Raw genomic sequence first — 20,603 nt, 5'->3', positions numbered from 1 at the left:
TATTTTTTGTATTCCATTTTGATTTATTGTTGGCTGCTTTTTCGGGGAAGTGTTCTTGGTACCAAAGAATAATTTACAATTAGGCCAGATCAAGTGGCGCAAGCTGTTGCTATTGCGATTGCGGCTAATGATGGGCGTTCCATTAGGTCAGCGGTCGGGGAACCGGGGTAAATTACCCCAAATGGGGTAAAAATTAAATTTTTGGGGGTAAAAATGAAACTTTTGTGAGTAAAAAGTATATATTCTTAATTTGCTATTTTATAAACCTGTTAGTATTTTTTCAACTTAAACAATTTAGCGACATATACAGGCCACGCCATCTTACTCTCCACCACTAGAGTGTTCTCGAGTTATATCTTTGCGTAGTAAAGCACAGTCCCGGCCCCGACTACCTGCTCAGTTCGTGCTATGCCGTCAAGACACAAATACATTGACGAGTCAGAGAGCGAGTTTTTACTAATTAGTTGCTGACAAGATCACCATTTAATCATTAATCATCGATATATCGATCAAGGTAAGCCGCAATTTAAAAATTTAATTCAAGTATTTTACAACTATTATTTTCTGTCTCCCTTAAGATGGAAGCAAATAGAAAAAGAACATACCAAGACGAATTCCTTAATTACGGCTTTACATAAATAGAAGACAATGGTACAATGAAACCAGAGTGTGTTGTATGTGTGAAGGTACTGACTTCAGAATCTTTCAAAAAAAGTCAATTGAAGAAACATTTACAATTTAGATAATTTGCATTCACACCTGTCTTCCAAACCGCGAGAATACTTTGCAAATTTAGAAATACCTGTTAAAAGACAAATATTGAATAGCAACTTGTTTGGTACATTTGATCGGCGTCCAGCATCAAGGGCTAGCTCTGAAGTAGCCTAATTGATTGCACGAAATAAGAAACTATACACTATTGGTGAAGATTTGGTTAAACCAGCTGCTGTAAAAATGGCAGAGATTATGTGTGGTCAAAAAGAAGCAAAGAAACTGAATTCAGTGCCCTTGTCTGCGAAAATTCTGAAAGAACAAATTTCTATATTAACAGAAAATGTAAAGGAACAGGTTATTTTCTTATTAAACGGGCTAAATATTTTGCTATTCAGCTTGACGAGACAACTGATTTTCGTAGCAATTCACAGCTAATGGTATATGTTCGCTACATAGGTGTAGATAATTTTGAAGAGGAATTGCTGTTTTGTTCTCCTCTCGAGTTGAGATCTCGTGGAATTGATGTCTACAATAAAGTAAATGAATATTTCAATGCGCAAAGTTTAAAATGGGAAAACTGTATTTCTGAATCTTTGCATGGAGCTCCAGCTATGCTGGATCATATTAATGGTTTTTCGGCTTTTGTAAAAACAATAACCCTAATATTGAAGTTACTCACTGTATGGTCCATCGCCAGGCCCTTATGGTCAAATATTTAGAACCTACACTGGAAGCTGTCATGCATGATGTCATCAAGATTGTAAATTTTATCAAGGGACATGCACTAAACACGCGGCTATTTCGTGAATTATGTCAGGACGGTGAAGCTCAATATACGGACCTACTTTATTATACAGAAGTAAGGTGGCTTTCTCGCGGAAATGTACTAAATCGAGTATGGACTCTCAAAACTGAAGTCGAAATTTTTATGTTTGATTAAAAAAATATTCTCGCAGATAAGTTAAAAACTTTTCCTGGGTTGCATATCTCGCATATTTAGCGGGCATTTTTGAGAGTATAAATATATTAAACAAAGAATTGCAAGGAAAGAATATTAATATCATTTCAGCGAGAGAAATAGTGTCATCGTTTGGGTTAAAGCTGCAATATTGGAGACAGAAAGTAGAATCGAACAAGACAGCTACTTTTTCAAGGTTAGCTTTGTTTTTGGAAGATTGCGAAAATATTACTTTTGCTGACATCAAGGATACAATTGTAAGACATCTTATCAAACTCAGAAAGCGGTTTTCAGATTACTTTCCAGATCTTGATACACTTACTCTCAGTTGTATTGCAGATCCTTTTACATGTGAAATTGCTATGATACCAGAAGAACCTTCAGGTTTAGCAGAGACAATTCTTGAACTTCGATCTAATATTCAATTTGAGAGTAAACCAAATCTGTTATCTTTTTGGATGTCAAAAGCTGCAAAGGCTTTTAAAATTGTACATGAAGATGCGATTAAAAAATTGTTGCCATTTGGAACAACATATTTATGCGAACAAGGCTTTTCCACTCTAATGAACATAAAAACGAAGAACAGAAATCGATTAAACGCTGAAGACTGTGTTCAAATCGCTCTTACACCAAGTCCCAATTTTGAAGCAATTGTATCGAACATGAAACCTCTCCCATGAAAATTCACCCCCACAGAAAATATAAGCAAATGATAATTTCTCGTTATTTTGTAATTCATATGATATTTTTCTTGTATGACAAAATAACAAGAAATTATCATTTACTTATATTTTCTGCGGGGGCGAAAGTTATGGATTACTAGGTATTACATTGATAAATTGAATAAATGATGTTTAAATTAAATTTTTAATTATTGTTTTTTTTTCAAAATTATAATGGGGGCTATAACATGAAAGATGCTAAAAAGAGGCGATTTCGTTTTTTCTTGCTCTTCGCCGTGGGGTAATATCAACTTACACAAAAATATTTTGGGGTAATGATTAAAAATGTTCCCCGACCGCTGCATTAGGTATACCGAAGAAATGCTTTGGGTTCAGCGAAGTACAATATCCGATGCTTAACAAAGATTTCGAGGTCTTAGTTCTTACTCAAGAAGACCTGTATAGGAAAACCAAAGGCAACAAACGCCGTGAAAGATCGGTTCCTTAGACTTAAAGTGCTTCGAGACCTGACAGATACTGCTACAGCATTCAACTGAAATCAAAGACTGGCAGATGTTTATGGTATCATAGTTTGACGTGATACCATAAGCAGAAGATTAAGCGAACAAAAGTTTTCATCTTATGAACCTGCTAAAACCTTTTATTTGACGCAACTGATCGAAGACAATGCCTGGAATTCTCTCGTACTCATGCAAATTGGGATATGGAAGATTGGAGAAGTCTCGTTTTACAAGATATTTACCCCACAGTCGCCAAAGAGTGTGGAGAATTCATGGAGCAGGCTATGTCCATTGTTGTTTCTCTCCTAAAGTACAGTTTGATGGTGGAGGACTAATGGTATGGTATTTCTCTGGAAACACATACATATCTTGTTATGCTAGGGGAAGGTGGCCGTAATGCTGATAGCTACATTAGGAACTGCCTGGGAGCGCGTGTGGTTAGGTAATATGTAGCGTGTAATAAGAGCGTGTAATATGTATTTTCTGCTAAAGCAGGATAGTGCTCGGATGCACATAGTCAGGGTAACAATACAATACCTTACAGATATTAGTATTCGGGTATTAGCTTGGCCTACTCGAAGTCGACCTTAACTCTATAGAGCATTTGTGGAACAACTTGGGAAAAGTAGTGAGACGAAAATTATGGAGAGTTTGAAACTGCAGTTGCCTTAAAACAGGCGCTGGAGTGAAAACAAATATTGCAAAACGAGTTTACTGCTTTGATCTAGTCTATGACAGAAAGGGTACAAGCTAAGAATTTTATTATCCATATTTTAGAATTATTTTGTGATTTCGGTTTGAAAAATATCTTACTCCGGAATAAAAAAAAATTGTCAATGTTTATCTGTTGTTAAATTATTATTAATCAATATTTTGAAACGTGTTTTTTATTTTATGGTCGGTTATTGAACATACAATAACACATAATTTATTAGAATTTAAGTTTTTCTAATACTTTTTAATTGTACTTAAAATAAACTTAGTGTCCGGTTAATTTTGCGGGGCAGTGTATTATAATGCTAATAAGTAATAATTGTATTGGAGTAAATTGTGCCTAATACACATGGTGTAATTAAAACAATTTTCCAATTCTCTTTCAACAAATTCAGAATGTAGATCACATTCGCTTTAAAATTTTAAATTTGCTATTACGTGAATAGAAAATGAAAGCGAAACAAATTATGTAATAGCGAAGTCATGGCACAGCTTGATAATGAGCTTGTCATAAAGAATATTTCTTAACATTTTTTGGCATCAACACTATGTTATAAATCACATATTACTAATAATATGTTTTTGATTAAATAATTTCTATATTTAGTCTGATAGTGTTGGTTTAAGAAAATTGAAAAATTAAAAATTATTTATTTTTAAATAATGTAAATACTAATTTATGCGTAACATAAGTGCGTAAACTGATACTTTTCTCATGAATTTAACACTAGAACCACAAGACAAAGCTTGCGGAAAGTTAGCAACAAGGCGGCGACATATTATATAAGACCACTAATAGTCCAGTTACTGTGGCATTTTCCCTTTAAATTTTTTATAACTGCACCGATTTATCTGAAATTTTTACAGTGGGTAGTAAATTACTCAAAAAACATAAGTTATATGGTGTCGATGTGTGCTTCTACCCCTGGGGTGGTTGGCACCCCATCTAGGAGGTTGAACTTTTTACACTCAAAATAACCCCGGGAATTGATATAGAATCAAATTTTAAACAAAAAATGTCATATAAATTTTTTTCGCTAAATTAATACGTTTTGAGTTATACGCACTTGAAAAAGTAAACTTTTCGCAAAAAAGAACATGTTTTCCAATGATTTTGTACGAATAACTCAAAAACAAAGCGTTTTATTGAAAAATCTATAATGAGCAAAAAAAAAGCTTATAAAAAAACAAAGAGAATGTTTTTTGACGTGACGTCTTAAATTAGGTTGTGGCTCGGAGTCACTCATGAAAAAGTGTAACGCCCGCTCACGTCTGTTACGATGAGTCACCAAACGAGAGAGAGGCCCGCCGGACCGGCGAATGCCTTGCGTCTCTCTCCCACTCAAACATGATCGGTCCGCTGGTGCGATGCTATTTCTCCTATCATCGTCCTATCCTCAACAAAATCACTGAAATAGAAATTAGTTAAGTTTAAGTTTACATGTACAATGTTTTAGTAAACAAAATATATTTCTATAGTTAAAATTTGTGCAATTCTTATTTTCATTCAATTCCTTGTTCCTATTGTACAATTTAATAATATTCATATCAATAAATATTCTACCGAGAAAAAGACGTTGTCACGTAAAATCTTCGCCCGTAAAACCGACTTTACAGGCAACCGATTTTTTATTAAGTTTTATAAGTACAATACTAAGCGATTTATAATTGTTTGAAGATGACTTTTTGTTTTTGGGATACTATAATCGATGCATTTAACATCAAATATCGGAAAATGGACATCTTTTTTGATAAAAATTCATACAACACTTTTTAAAGAGCTAGAAAAAAACCTTTAAAATGAGCTATGTTAAAAGCCATTTCGATTAAAACAAAGCGAAATACGAAGGAAATAATTTGAATTACTCTAGCGTTTAAAAAAAAAACGAGCAGTGTAAGTAACACTATTTCGATCAGAATTGAAATTAAACGTATATCTTCTACAATTCATTTTATTGTAGTGTTATTTATAAGTTTTAAAAGTTTAGCCTGTTTAAAATGCGTATTTTTTGAAAAAATCATGTTTAAATTAAAAAATCTTTTTTTTTAATTATCTAAAAATTTACATTTTTTCAAAATAAATCTAAAAATATAAGAGATACGTGAAAAATGGTTCTATACCAAAATGTAGTTTTTTTCTTAACAAAAATTTTGATTTTTTTATTTTTGTTGTAGCTCGAAAAATAATAGAGATATAGCCAATTGAAGTTTGAGATACAGCGGCTGACACACCTGTAATCAGCACTTTGGCCCTTTACTATTTAAAAAGAAAGAATTTTAACATATTTTAATCTACTTAGTCTTGTAGCTTTTGAAATTACCTTCAAAATATTTTTTTAATGGACACTGTAGCTTAAAAATTAACGGAGTTATTCTAAAAAAATTTTGGAGCATGTTATTTATATTTTGGAGCATCAACTTATTTTCTGTATGTATAAATGCTTTATTCAAGTATATTCGAAAAACTGGTAACAGACACACTAACACTCACACAAATATGTATATAATACATACATACATATATATGTTATGTATATAATATAGGCACCTCTAAACTGAACATTTGCTTCAGAGAACTAACGAACACAGAGAACCGACACTCCTTTGAAGTTGCGTGGGCAAGCCGCCAATGAGTGCCAATGACAGGAGTACTTCAGATCTCGAAGACATTTTAGAAGCTGGGAGATACTGTACAATTTTGCTGTATGGCCTTGCCAAAGACACCCACATGAACAAAATGAATAAGGTCGAAGATTATTCATCATTACTTGAACAAATGCGATACGAATCGTTTATTAAAGCCACAACTAAAAATAGTGCAGTTAAATTATCATCTCTTGTACCAACTGTAAGTGCCCTGAATGAGCATATCAAAAGAGTTTATTTACAAACTCAGATATTTCTTGGAAACAAAGAGATTGATATAACGGATTGGGGATGGTTCAAGAGTGATGATATTTTACAACCAATAAAAATGACAAGTTCACCTGCACCAGAAGAACTATTGAAACTGATTTTTTGCAATTGCAAAAAGGGTTGCGGCTCAGCGTGTGGCTGTCGTACACTAGGTCTATTTTGCAATGCTACATGCTCTGGCGACAATATTGTCAAAACTGTCCTGCAATACATGAAGAGGTGGAGTTAGAACACGACGAGAATGACGCTTCAGACAATTAATAATTTGATATATTGTAAATAATTTTTATTTTTGTAAATATATTTTGTATACTTTCTAATGTAAAGTATTTTCATGCATAATTTTTTACAATAAAAACAGCATGAGTATACTTAATTTTTTTATTTAAACATTTACCAAAGGGGAATTTGTTTCGTGAGCATAGAGGTGGTTTTTAAGGGTTGAAAATAAGCAACAAATCAAAAAATATTTTATTGATAAGAAAGGAATTTTTGAATATAAATGTACATTAAAAACTTTTGAAGTTGTTTAAAAAGATTTTTTTATATATTTTGACATAGGGGGTAGTTTTTAAGGGTTGAAGTGTTGCAATCAACCAAAATTATTTTATATAAGCAGAGAATTACATTGTAGATGATATAAATGCACTGCAAAAGCGTTTGAACCTGTTAAACGATTTTTTACAATTATTTTTATTAAAAGGGGTGGTTTTTAAGATTATTTAAGGGTTGAGAATGTACACAATATCCATTAATATAATTGACAATATTTCAATGACCTAATTTAACACGATTTAAATCCATAAAATGCTTTAATATAAATTTTTTTCATTATTTTCAATAAGGGGTGATTTCACCCCTTAAAAATAAAAAGCTCACCTATCGCATATATAACTTTTGAAGAGGGAGGTAAGATAAGCCTAATTCCAAATTATTGCGAGTATAAACTTGCATATGTTAATTTAATATGTTAATTTCAATCCCTGTTATTTATAACTTTGGTTTTTAACGTAAAAAGTCTGTTTTGTCTATCTGATACTGAAATTATCACTAATTAACACCACAGTATAATAATAATGATTGGAAAATAAATAAACAAAATTGAAAAAAATGTGCTCGATTTTTATATACCTAATAAAAATATTTCGGAAAAAAATGATTATTTAATTCCCAAACGTTTTTATCATAGTTTATAATAGTAGTAATAAAATAAAAAAAAAACTACAAAAAAAAATTATAGTCTACACTACACAAATGTTAATGCTCCAGTCAATGAAGGTAAAATACAGCGGAATTGTATAATTTTCCGAGCCTGTACCGATTTGCACAAAAATTTATAGGTTTTATTTATGACTAGCAACGTTTACCAACCTTTTTTAGCTTGAGGCACACTAACTTGAAAACTCGTTCAGCCACGGCACACTTGGGTAAATATACACAACGCAAAAGTCTAGGGATATTTTTATAAATAGATGTATTTTGTTTATCTGTAATCGACTTAAAAAAAGTAATACAAAATTTGTAGTTTAAAGTGTTGTTTAATATGTCAAAAATCATAAATTGCAAAATAAAACAGAAAATTGGAGCAGAAAAAAAAATATTGCAAATCACCCATGTTTTACATACCTCCATAAAATATCAAAAATACGAAATATAAACTTAAAATAAAGTATAACCACCACGTTGATTTATCACAGCTCTACATCTACTGTTTATGCTCCGAATCACATTGTTAATGTCTGCTTGAGGTAGTTGTGTCCATTGTTATCTCAGAAGCTCTTTTAATTGAAACTCATTGTAGATATTGCCCATATGTGGAGTGATTCCTCGTTGGAGCATGTCCCATACATGCTCAATGGGATTCAAGTCCAGTGATTGTGCTTGCCACGGCAATACATCAATACCCTCGTTATCCAACCAGTTTGTTACAATATACGCAACGTATGGTCGAGCGTTACCATGCAAAAAGTAAAAATTTCCTCCAACAGCAGCAGCAAACGGGCACACAACAGGTTCAAGAATAGTGTCCAAATATTGCTGACTTATGAGAAAGCCATGTGGGAAAATCAGGTCAGTTCTTTCGTCAATCATGATTCCGCCCCATACCATTAATGTACCACAACTGTATGCATACACTTCTTGAAGATGTCGTAATCGTTCTCCATTTCCGGGTCGTCTCCAAGATCTTGTCCGACGAGAATCTGGATAAAATCCATATCTAGATTCGTCACTAAACAAAACTGTGGCCCAGTCATTGTCAGTCCAATTCTAAAACTCTTGACACCAGGTTAATCTTGCAGCGCGATTGCCTCTAGATAGAGGTGAACATCTCAGTGGTCGCCGACTACGAAGATTAGCTTTACGGAGACGATTCCTCCCAGTACTGCTGCTAATTATTACATTATGTGCAAGCTGTAATTCATTCACCAGTTTGGGTGCTGTGATTGTTGGCTGCCTTCTGGCATTCAAAATTAAAGATCGGTCTTGAGCGAAGGTTGTAGAGCGACCACGTCCTGGATGTTACTCGGCTGGACTCCCAGTGTCTCTAAACCGACGCCACAAACGATTTACGACGCTTTGGGAGACACCCAGCTGATCAGCAACTTAAGTTTATCGCATACCAGCTTGAAGGAGGCCCACGGCTCTATTCATCTCGTCCAACGTTAAATATTGTCGTTGCATAGTAAAAGGATAATATCGTTAACTCACCAATTAAGCAAGAATGGTATAAAGTGACTAAAATTAAAAATAAACAAAACATAAAAATGTCGATTTTTTTGTTCCTTATAAAAAACATTCTAAAACACGTATTGCTATCAGTTTTACAATTTTTTTTTATAAGAAGTAAGTGTCTGTATCAACAATTATGATACAAGCAAATTTATATGGTCATGAAATTTCTGTCATTGGTATTGTCAAATTATTAAAATATCCTTAGACTTTTGCGTTGTGTGTAATATCTTTAATGAGTATAATCATAATGTATTGTTATGTGATTTTTTTACTATGTTACTTTCTTTAAAAATATAATTTAAAACATAATTCATTGAGTTAATGCTGTGCTCATTATGGAAACTAATTAGGAAAATTAAGAAAACAAAATTTTAATGCACTTACAAACATAAATTTTGTGTTAAGAGAGATGAGGTGATAATAAAAAATAATGGAGTATAAAACAAGATGTCCGTCTAATTAAAAATAGTGACACCATATCTAATGCGATATTTGTATTTGCTGACCATTCATTATTAAATCCTTTCTAGGACGTATTGTAGACAAGCACACCCTCAAGTTTGTCCTCTAAAAGATTTTAGATATGAACGATTTTTGTTCTTGATGGCGTTCTTCGACAAGAAAGCAGATTCACATATATAAGAAGTTGAAAACGGTATTATTGCATTCATAGCTTCCTTTGTGACCAGTGGATATTCATTGAAGAGGAGAATCCAAAATGATGCATCTACATTAACTTTGATTTTCTTCAGTTTTGACTGAGCTTCTGCTTTTTTAACTAGTTTACTGTACTTAAGCTTATCGTTTTTATATCTATCAGTTCACCCTCTTTATCAGTAGTGAACAAGGCCGTGTCATAAGCCGACTCGATATATGGATTGTGTATCCAATCCATTGATGACGTATCGAGAGAGGGAAAATACTTTTTGATATTGTCATTCAGTTTACTAAGACTTTTCAAAAAAAGGTCTCAAGGTTTGCTAACTGAAACATGTCTCACGTGGCTTGATTTTGAACTTTCTTTATCCACAGTAAAAGTTTTTGCTGAAAGGAACTGATTTTATTAGTAGAGGTGAGGATGTTTTCTTGTCTTTCCTGCATGCCCTAATTTAAAACATACAATCTCCCAAAATATCTGCCAAAAACGCATCTTTGGTGCACCAGGTGTCATCACTAAGGAAATTGGCATATTCAGACTGTTCACAAGTAAAAAATACTAACAGCTCCTCTTTAAGTTTATAGAATCTTTGAAGACACGTCCGCGAGATAACCATCTTATTTCTGTATGCAACAATATCTGCGTATGCGTAGAATCCATAGCAGAACATAAAGTTTTAAATAATCTCGCTTTTAAAGGCTTACTTTTGATGTAGTTCACCATTTTTATAACAGTGAGGGGGAGCCTTGTAACTGGCTCCCTATATGAGAGGGTTGGAAATCTTTTGATTCCAACCCTTACTTCAAAGGACTTGTGAGTGGATGTATCTCCATAGGTTTGGTTCTTCAGTGACCGTTGAAGGATAAGGATTGTTAATGTGAGCAAATATAACTCCAGAGAAATAAAATCACCTTTAGTTTATCGACTTATAATTAACTTATTTTTAGAGTAGAGAAGCCTCAACACGGCTCTAGCTGACTATACAGTATCAAATAATTCTTTCTTTATCACACGTAAAAGAGAAAACCGTATTTATGAGAAAAATGCCCGCGTTTCGGCGTAGAGAGATATTTATATATGAATTGAGAGTGTTTTAAAATGCACATGCCTCAAGGGCGGTGTGTGAGAACGAACTAATAAAATACTACTTGATGCGTAAAAGTGTAGATTACGCCTCTTGTATTTAGGTGTGAAAACTATTTAAGAGGCTGTGGTGCCATTGAGTCGGCTATCCCGAGCAAACTTGATATTAGTGAATATTTTACTTATTCTACACTAAGAAAAGTGTAAAGAACTATATTTTTATTTTATATTTTAAATGATATGTTCATTTCTGGAACAAACAGCTTGCAAAACGTCATTCAGTTCAGGCATCAATGACTTAGCAACAAGTGCTTCTCTCTGTAAAAAACAATGTGTGAAAATAATATCTGGATTTTTCTTTTGGACTAAAGCCAGAAACCTTGCTAGTGTGTCCTACCATCGCAGGGCAATCGTCTGTGCAAACACTCAAACAAGACAGCCAAGACAAACCAGCAGTGATAAAATAACCTGTTCACTAATTGAAAAATGTCTAGTCCTGTTGTATTTTCAGGGAAGTCTTTACAAAATAAAAACTGTTCAATTACGTTAGATTCGCAGATAAATCTAACGAAAAGCAATAACTTGGGGTTTCCCGGTGATATCTGTGGATTCGTCCACTTGAAGCGCAAAAAATTAGCTGTTTTGAGTTTTTCATTTATTTGGTTTTCAATATCCTCGATACTCCTTTTAATCATATTATTAGATAATGGTATTTTCTTAACCTCTTACTCACATTCTTCACCAAACATAATTTTAACAATTACCAGCATGCTGGTAAAATAGTCGTCTCGGCAGTTGTATGGGATTTCATATTTTTTCAATTCAGCAATCAACTCAGCCACAGCGTAACTGGCTTCTTGTACTTTATCCGACACAGATGAAAGTGTTTTAAAAGTTGAAGCCTGAGTAGACTGATTTGACAAGAGTCTTTTAAAATATTCAATAGGTTTTTCAGCCGCAAATGAATGCTTTGTGAGTAGGTGTCATTTTAATTTACTCGGCATCATGGCTTCGTTGGACAGCCGTTCGCCACATATCAAGTATTAAGGTTTAGGCTGTTCACCACCAGATGACGTGAAGCTGAAAGATAAATAGTTTTCATGGTACTGATGAACAATTCCCTTTACATTTACACAATTACTATAGGCAATCCGTTGTATGGCAGTTGTATGGGATTTCATATTTTTTCAACTCAGCAATCAACTCAGCCACAGCGTAACTGGCTTCTTGTACTTTATCCGACACACATGAAAGTTTTTTAAGAGTGGAAGCCTGAGTAGACTGATTTGACAAGAGTCTTTTAAAATATTCAATAGGTTTTTCAGCCGCTTTGTAAGTAGGTGTCATTTTAATTTACTCGGCACCATGGCTTCGTTGGACAGCTGTTCGCCACATATCAAGTATTAAGGTTTAGGCTGTTCACCACCAGATGACGTGAAGCTGAAAGATAAATAGTTTTCATGGTACTGACAAACAATTCCCTTTACATTTACACAATTACTATTGGCAATATGTTTGCATTTCGCTGGTATACACTCCGAAATGTTTTCATCATCAGTCAGATTTTCATTGCGTTCACTTGAACTGATACTCGCACTAGCACTAGGTAATTCACTATTAATTAGAAATCGATCCATTTTAAAGGCGATCGAGAGGTAGCCTAACTCTGACTACAACGTGCAAAGAAATTCAATCATACGGGACTTGATAGTTTGACGTTTGACCAACGACTTTCTGAGTGAGATGTGAGTAGAGAAGAGCATCGTAAATTTTACGATCAACAGTAGCGATCAACACTGACAGTGTGCAAGAAAACCTGCGATCATAACCCTCTATTAGAGAAATTTATAACTACAGAAATTTTAATAAAGGAATAAGTAAAGGAATAAATAAACCATTTTATTTGTTTTTGTGAGGTTAGGTCCAAGAAATTTTGACATTGTATACATAATAATATTTTGACATAATTTTGATTCTATTGACTGTTGTATTGAGTTCAATGTCAACAATGGTGTTGGAAAACATCGATGTTTAGACTCGATGTGGTATTGCCATCGATGGTGTGGTTCCGATGTCTAGTCGATGGTAACCATTCATAGCAAACGCTATCGTCACAAGCGATAAAAGGGAGTTTTTGTAACTACCTAACGTAACGTATCTCCCTTTACGTAAAAACTAACGTATCGACGTTATAACGAAAAAGATGAACGTTAAATTGAGATTTAAAGTTCTGCACTTATCATGGTGTTGCCCTCATCGAATTAATGATAAACTAATAAGTTGTCAGTGTCAGTCTTGTCCTTGTCACTTAACCCTATTTTTGATATTCAAAATAAATAACAAATATTTTTTTGAACAATTTTTAATTGTGGAGATGGACGTATACAATAATGAATGTATGTGCCTTTATTGATGATGAAGAAGACGAGGACATAGAAAATGCGCTTCTTCTCCACATTTTGCACGACTATACGGCCTCTTTCATTTAGATATCATGTCTGATATACAATGTAAAAATCTTGTTCGCTTTTGAATTAAATTTCACCTTTCTGATGATCGTAAGGGTTCTGGCCTACGACTTCCTTCAACAAAAACAAATCATCTTCATTGAAGTGAAGTCGTTTTCTACTGCTATCCATTATTTATAAAAATCAAAACAAATATACTTAAACACAAATGTGAAAAAAATCGTGTCACGTGTGCTGATGAAATGTGGATGTTCAATGTTGATATCTTGGTAATTGGGTAAGATCCCCTTGTGCATTCGGTTACTTTCGGCTCGATAGGGATGCGTATGAACGTAACGTATCAGCCCGTTACCTTATATAATACGTATCTAGATACGTTAGTTCAACCATTAATGCGCATGCTTATAGGTCAAAAAGATACGTCACGTATACGTATTTGCTTGCACAAAAACTCTCTAAAGGCGCGTTTTCACGATACACTTTGGATGATCATCCCGGATGAATCATCCAAAGTGAAAAATAAATAAATCATGTAAACTATTAATCATCGAAAATGATCATCCAAAATGAATATTGAACGAAGTTGAACAGAGTTCTACATTTGTTCACTTTAGAGGATGCATCGCGGATGAATCATCCAAAGTCAACCATGTAAACATACAATTATTGCTGTTATTCATCGGCAGTTACTAGTGAACGACAGAAAATAGGAAATGGATCATTTAGGTACACGATACAAAGCTTCGAGTGTTGAACAGCAATCTCCAGCTGCAAGATATCTTAGTACAATTTGAAATTTCAGTCTCGGATGAAGAGATTTTCTCATGGTTGTGCTTTGCTTTTTGCACCAACCTTTTTTTTAATCTTCTGTTTTTCAAGTTCATTTAAAAGATACTCGCTTATTTTGCCAATTCCAGCACGTACAACTTCGTGTTGGTGATCCATGTAATCGATAATTCATCCAAAGTGTACCATGAAAACGCGCCTTTATATGTTGAACTAACTCACGTCTGCTACCGCATTCTGTTGGTCGAGTGTTGAACTATTGAAACTATTAAACTATTGAAAAGCGCAGAACAGAAGTTTTATTCAATGAAAAATAGTCGGTAAAGTTATTATCACGGCAAATTAAAAAATTAAATACTAGTGAAAAAGACGGTAAAATTTCGCGACGCACCAGTGTGCCGCGGTACAATGGTTGAAAACCTGTAGACCAGTGACCATATACTTTAGGAAGGAACTTAGGAAACTATGCAGACGACGCAATACTACTCTCTCAAAGTGATGACGATTTACAATGTATGCTGCACCAATTTAATATAACCGCCAGAAATTTAACATGTTTATTTAGCTGGAAATTGGAGCTGGAAGGTCAGATTATAGAACAAGTGATGGAGTTTAAATATCCAGGTATATAAATAACATTATCTAGCTACGGAAAGCTCGAAACTGAAGTGGAAGATCAAGTGAATAGAGCAAACAGAGACGCAGGCTGCCTGAATAAAACAATATGGAGAAATAAAAATATCGGGAAATAAATTAAAGGCAGAATTTACAAAACAGTCATCAGAATGACATACGCGGCAGAAACACGACCTGACACAGAGAGGACAAAAAGGATGTTAGAAACAGCGGAGACGAAAACTCTTAAAACAATTAATACTATGGGACAGAGCTAGAAGCACAGATATACGACATAGATGCAAGGTGGAGAACATCAAAAACTGAGTAAGAAATAGAAGAGTAGAATAGAATGATCGTATAAGCCGAATGACAATAAATAGAGTAGTAAAGACGGCAAGAGACGATTCTCTAATAGGAAGACGATCAGTAGGAAGACCACGAAAACGATGGAACGACAACTTACTGGAGGCACATTGAAAAACAGACAGAGTTATATCTACATAAAAATAAGAAGAAGAGAAGAGGAAGCAACTACAACGTTAAAGGGATTTTATTGTTTCATATCGTCAATGGTCCCACAAATATGACAAAAACGTGGAGTGCTACTATTTAAAGGGGTGCGTTTTCGGGAAAGGGGTGAATTTGTCCCTATGCACTAGTGTGCATTTGGGTGAATTCTATTAAGTTTTCATACATATACATCTATAGAAGAAAAAATGTTCAAAATTAAATTTCCTATCAAAAAGTCACTTTTTAAATTTAAAAATTATTTTTTTTGACAAAAATATATCAAAAAAGGAAACAAAAAAAAAAACAGGAACACACGTATAGATATAGGCATTGCTTAACAGAAAAAAATTATCTTTCGCCTTTAAAATGACATTTGGTAGAAGACTAAGATTTACAGTATCCGAGATACCATTTTTCAAAGTTCGCCACCCACACCATTTTTGGGCCATTTTTACTATTTTTTCACAAAAATTGTTCTATAACTCTTTTCTACGGAATTTTAGGTAGGTATACGCAATGGCCACTAAATAGAAAGAATTTAACATTATGTATTTAACATTAAATTCTAAGAAAATTGTTGACTTTTCGTGGGTATAGATATCAACATTTTTTTTAGTCCACGAAAAGACTTTTGAAATGAGCACTACAAAAAGATATTTGCATATAAACTGAGTAAGTTACAGCACGTAATAGATGGTCTCTTAGAATATTTTAAGAAACAAAAGGCAGTATAATTAACCTAATAGCTATTACTACCCCCTGGGATAAGCAAATGCAATAAACAAAACTATTTTTAATGTTGTAGTCGTCTTTAGGGATGATTTTTAGGGAAATAGTTTAAACTAAAGAAGTATCGTTTTATAAGCGAGGAATGAATTTTTAGTTATCTAAATGCAAAATTAAAACATTTTAAACTCAGTATCATTGCATAAAGGGATGCTTTTTAGGGGTTAAAACTTGAAACCAATGAAACATCATTTCACAAGCGATGAATGAATTGTAATTGATTTGAATTTATAAGTTAAGCATTTTACATGTAAAAAATTATTTTTTAACGTTATTTACGTCACAAGCGGTGATTTCTAAGGGTTGAAAACTTGTATTAAAGTACAAATTATCATTGAATATGTTTATTTGACTTAATTCGGTCAGATTTTAAATAAACAATTGATATGAATCTAGTAGGCTGCTGTCATTTAGGTATTTAAAGTTACTAAAAGACGTCAGAGACTCAAAGAATAGACATTTTAATTATGATTGGTTGTTGTAATAAAACAAGAACTCAAAAGGAGGTTTGTGAAATGTTTAATAAAAATACCCTGGTCAACAAGTTTCGCAGTCGACAGTTAGCAAAATTGAAAAGAACTTTCGTTATACTGGACATGTAATAAATATTGAAAAACCAGGTAGAAATGTTAAATTTACTGATGAAAAAAAGTTAGATGTACTTCTAGAGATTGAGGAAAATCCGCATAAGACAACTCAAAAACTTGCCGCCGTCAATGATGTAAGTAAATCATCTATTTTGAGAGTTTTGCATAAAGAAAAATACCACCCTTACAAATTTCAGTTGGTTCAGGAGTTAAATGAAGATGATCCTGATAGAAGCCAAGAATTCTGTGAAATGATGATGGACAGAATGAACGCAGATTTGCAGTTCATAAACAAAATAGTTTTTTCTGATGAAGTTCCGTTTCATTTAAACGGAACGGTTAACAAACAGAACTGTAGATATTGGAGCAGAGAAAATCCTCACTGGGTGTGTGAGACTCACACGTAATATCCTAAAAAAGTTAACGTTTGGGCTGGTATCATTAATAATAAAATTATTGGTCCTTATTTTTTTGAGGGCACAGTTGATGGTGAGGTTTACCTAGATTTTTGAATTCACTTTTTAGCGCCTACATTACGAAGATTTTTTCCTGATGTTAATCATCCAAATGAGATAAATCGATCTATTTACTACCAACAAGACGGAGCTAAGCCGCATTTTGCACGTACAGTTAGAAATTATTTGAACAAGGTTTTTCCAAATAGGTGGATTCGAAGACGTGGAACGATGGAATAGCCGGCTAGATCCCTGATTTGACTCCTCTTGATTACTTCTTTCGGGGTTATTTAAAATCTTAAGTATATTTTGATAGACCAAACAGTTGCTGATTTAATAGTTAGGATAACGGAAAAAATTAACAAAATAACCCCGGTTGTCGTACAAAATGTTGTATGAGAATTCCAACATCGCCTTGGTTATTGTCAAGAAGTGAATGGTGGTCATTTTGAACATTTAATTTAATTGTAAAGTACATTGAAAAATACATTTTAAATATTATGTGACATTATTATCTTCATTCAACCTAAAGTTTTGTGATATTTATCAAAATTTTACATCTTAAAACTCAATTTTCTTAATTATGATTGCACCAAACTTAAAAAACTTTATATTACTGAACAGAGGACTAAAATCCCTTTCTAACAAGGTGCCATACGACTCCCTTTGTTCTTTAGAATTTTCGAGGGGGTGCTTATAATTCAAAGGGGGTGCTGAAGGGGTATAATATTTTCATACCTTAAATTGTCAATTTAAGAATAAAAATCAACCTGTTTCAGGTTTTTTTCTCATAATAATACTTAATAATTTCAGTACGTAATAACGCTAAAAATGAATTTATTCCATACATATGGACCGCATGGTATATTTTTAAATTCCAAACCCATTTAAAACTTTTTAATTTTTAAGACTTCAATAATTGTTATTCGATATTCTTGAATTTACTTCAGTGACCATTAAACAAACGAGTTCATGCGTAAATTCGTCTATAGATCTTATCCGTATCGCACCGAAATTGGTTCACTATAATTATTTTTACCCTTTTATCTTATATTTTTAGAAGTTTAATAAAAACTATTATAATATCTCGCCGAAGTTGGTTATCACTATAATTAATTTTACCCTTTTATCTTATATTTTTAAGAGTTTAATAAAAACTATTATACTATCTGGGTCACAATATGGTCGAAAGAGGTCAATTTGCCATAACAATTGATCAGGAAAATAAATTATTTTCTCGACGTTGAGCAGTAATTTATTTTGGTGATCAATAGAGAATATACAAAAAATTGTTATTTTAATTTTTTGTTAATCTATGTCGATTAAATATTTGATTAATTTTGTTCAAGGTTTAATTTTTTGTTTTGTATAAAAAATTGTAACTACTTTGTAAACTTAAATAAGGAAGTAAGTTATTTGATGTAGTTACTGCATTTTATGTGCAGGTTATTTGCTGTAACTTAAATTTATGGTTTGTTCTAAACGATATGATCCTATTAGATACTATTTTATATCTTATATGAAACAACTAAGGCTAGATATCTTGACTACACAAAAACTTAAGAGAATTCGCATTCGGGATAATACTGTCCTTCGGTTGCATTGACAGGATGTTGGCAAAATAGTATTGAACATGATACTAATAGAAACGGCCTTTAGACTGAAAATACTTTCACTAAAATAACAAAACTCTCTAATGATGGAATCTCTTAAGCAAAAAGAACTCTTATTCAGATATCCGAGTAACGATGCGCTAAAAATAAGTAAATAAGTAAATAAAAATAAGAGTTCGAGTTGCTTGCATCAAATAAATGAAGTGGGAAGAAAAAAGGATGAAAAACTGCGTAAAAGATGCAAATTGTGATATATAGAGAAAAGAAACACTAGTAATGGAAATGCTGGTATAAAAATGAAAACAAATCTGGTAGAAATTGTAAGAATGAGTGGTAGGATAATGCCCCGCGAAATCTTGACTTGACCAAGAAGTGCAAAATATGTGTATATAGGTATATGTATGTACTCTAAGTCGGACCAGATGATATATCTTTGCATTGCTTGTTTTTCGGGCGTCCTCTTCTTCTTCTTTGCACTGGTCTTTTGACCACTATTTTCTTTGGCCATCTGTCTCTATTCATACGGCTTACATGTCAGTATCATCTCAAGCTCTTGGCTTCAATGGTGTCGATCGTTGCTGGCTCAATACCCTTTCTTTTTCCTATCTCGACATTTATTATTTTTGTCTTAAAGTTTTTTAAACATTCTGTCATTTGCCAGACCTCAGCTCCATAAGTTGTGCTGCTTTCGACTATGGTCTGTAGATTATGATTTTGGTGTCGTCTAATTTATGTGTTCCACAGCATGCAATTTAGTTTTTTTGTCACTTGCTTAATTTGTCCAATTCGTTTCTTAATTTTAGTCTCACTAGATACCCATTTACTAATTGTAACTTCAAGGTTGACTTAACTTAACTTAAGGTATGTCGTCGTATTGGGTCTTATGTATATATTATAGTAAGAAGTAAGACTATGTAGATTTACATATATAAATTAAGTGAGATAAAAATCTCACTTCAATTGAGGTTATCAGTCAAGGAGAAATAAAAAAAGTAAACAGTCATTCATCGCAAGTCATGGCCTAAATTTTCTTTTTTGTCCCTTTCTCCGTAAAAATTAACCACCAGCTTTCGAACACTCGAATCAACATATCGTGAATTTTCCCATATTTAATTTCAACGAATCCTTCGAATCCAAGATACGTTAACTTGACGTCTGACCTCCTCGCCGTATAACCATGTGGCAATTAAAAGTTCGTGTTTTGATATTAATATTTATTTAATCCCTTCCTCCACAAGGAAAATAAAACTCCCGCAAAAGGCAGTTTTATGTAAAAATTGTTTATAAAAGGTATATAATTAACCGACCCCCTCAGGCTACATCGCAGCAGAACGTTTTCGAACTAAAAAATCCATCATCAGTGTATTTACCTGGAATAAGTATTACCACTTGAATGCAAACGTAAAGATTTTATACGAAGATGTATAAAAGAAAGACGTATGAAAGATTTTAACTAAGCTTAAAAAACAATGTGGTTAAATACTCAACAGGTGTACATGAGTCAAGCCACTAAATATAGGTAAGGCAAAATCTCTTCAAATGGTACAAAATTTGTTGTTTGTTAGAATTCATAAAATTCACCCAAATGCACCCTAGTGCATAGAGTCTAATTCACCCCTTACTCAATAAAACGCCCTTTTAAATGTTAGCACTCGGCGATTTTTTCATATTTGGGGGTCCATTGACCTTATGAAACAATAAAACTCCTTTAACGTTGTAGTTCATTTCTAAAGTATATAATCAATAGCCAACCTGTTCAATATTCAGCTCTTAATGTTAATAAATAATAAAAATATTATTTTAAGAAAAAAAATGCTATCT

At 33.1% G+C, this 20,603-nt stretch overlaps 2 protein-coding genes across 4 annotated transcripts in view; both read left to right on the top strand.

Moving 5' to 3' along the window:
* The window catches only part of LOC140432290 (protein SERAC1), a 104,170-nt gene that overhangs the window by 11,296 nt on the left and 72,271 nt on the right, over positions 1–20,603 (top strand). The window lies entirely within an intron of this gene.
* LOC140435524 (protein FAM200C-like) lies at positions 955–2,352 on the top strand. The gene is made up of 3 exons (XM_072524267.1): positions 955–1,068; positions 1,110–1,344; positions 1,784–2,352. The coding sequence occupies exons 1-3, from the start codon at positions 955–957 to the stop codon at positions 2,350–2,352; spliced, it is 918 nt and encodes a 305-aa protein (XP_072380368.1).

Source organism: Diabrotica undecimpunctata, chromosome 1, assembly GCF_040954645.1.
Source record: "Diabrotica undecimpunctata isolate CICGRU chromosome 1, icDiaUnde3, whole genome shotgun sequence".
Taxonomy (NCBI): domain Eukaryota; kingdom Metazoa; phylum Arthropoda; class Insecta; order Coleoptera; family Chrysomelidae; genus Diabrotica; species Diabrotica undecimpunctata.
This window is presented reverse-complemented; position numbering and strand designations above follow the sequence as displayed.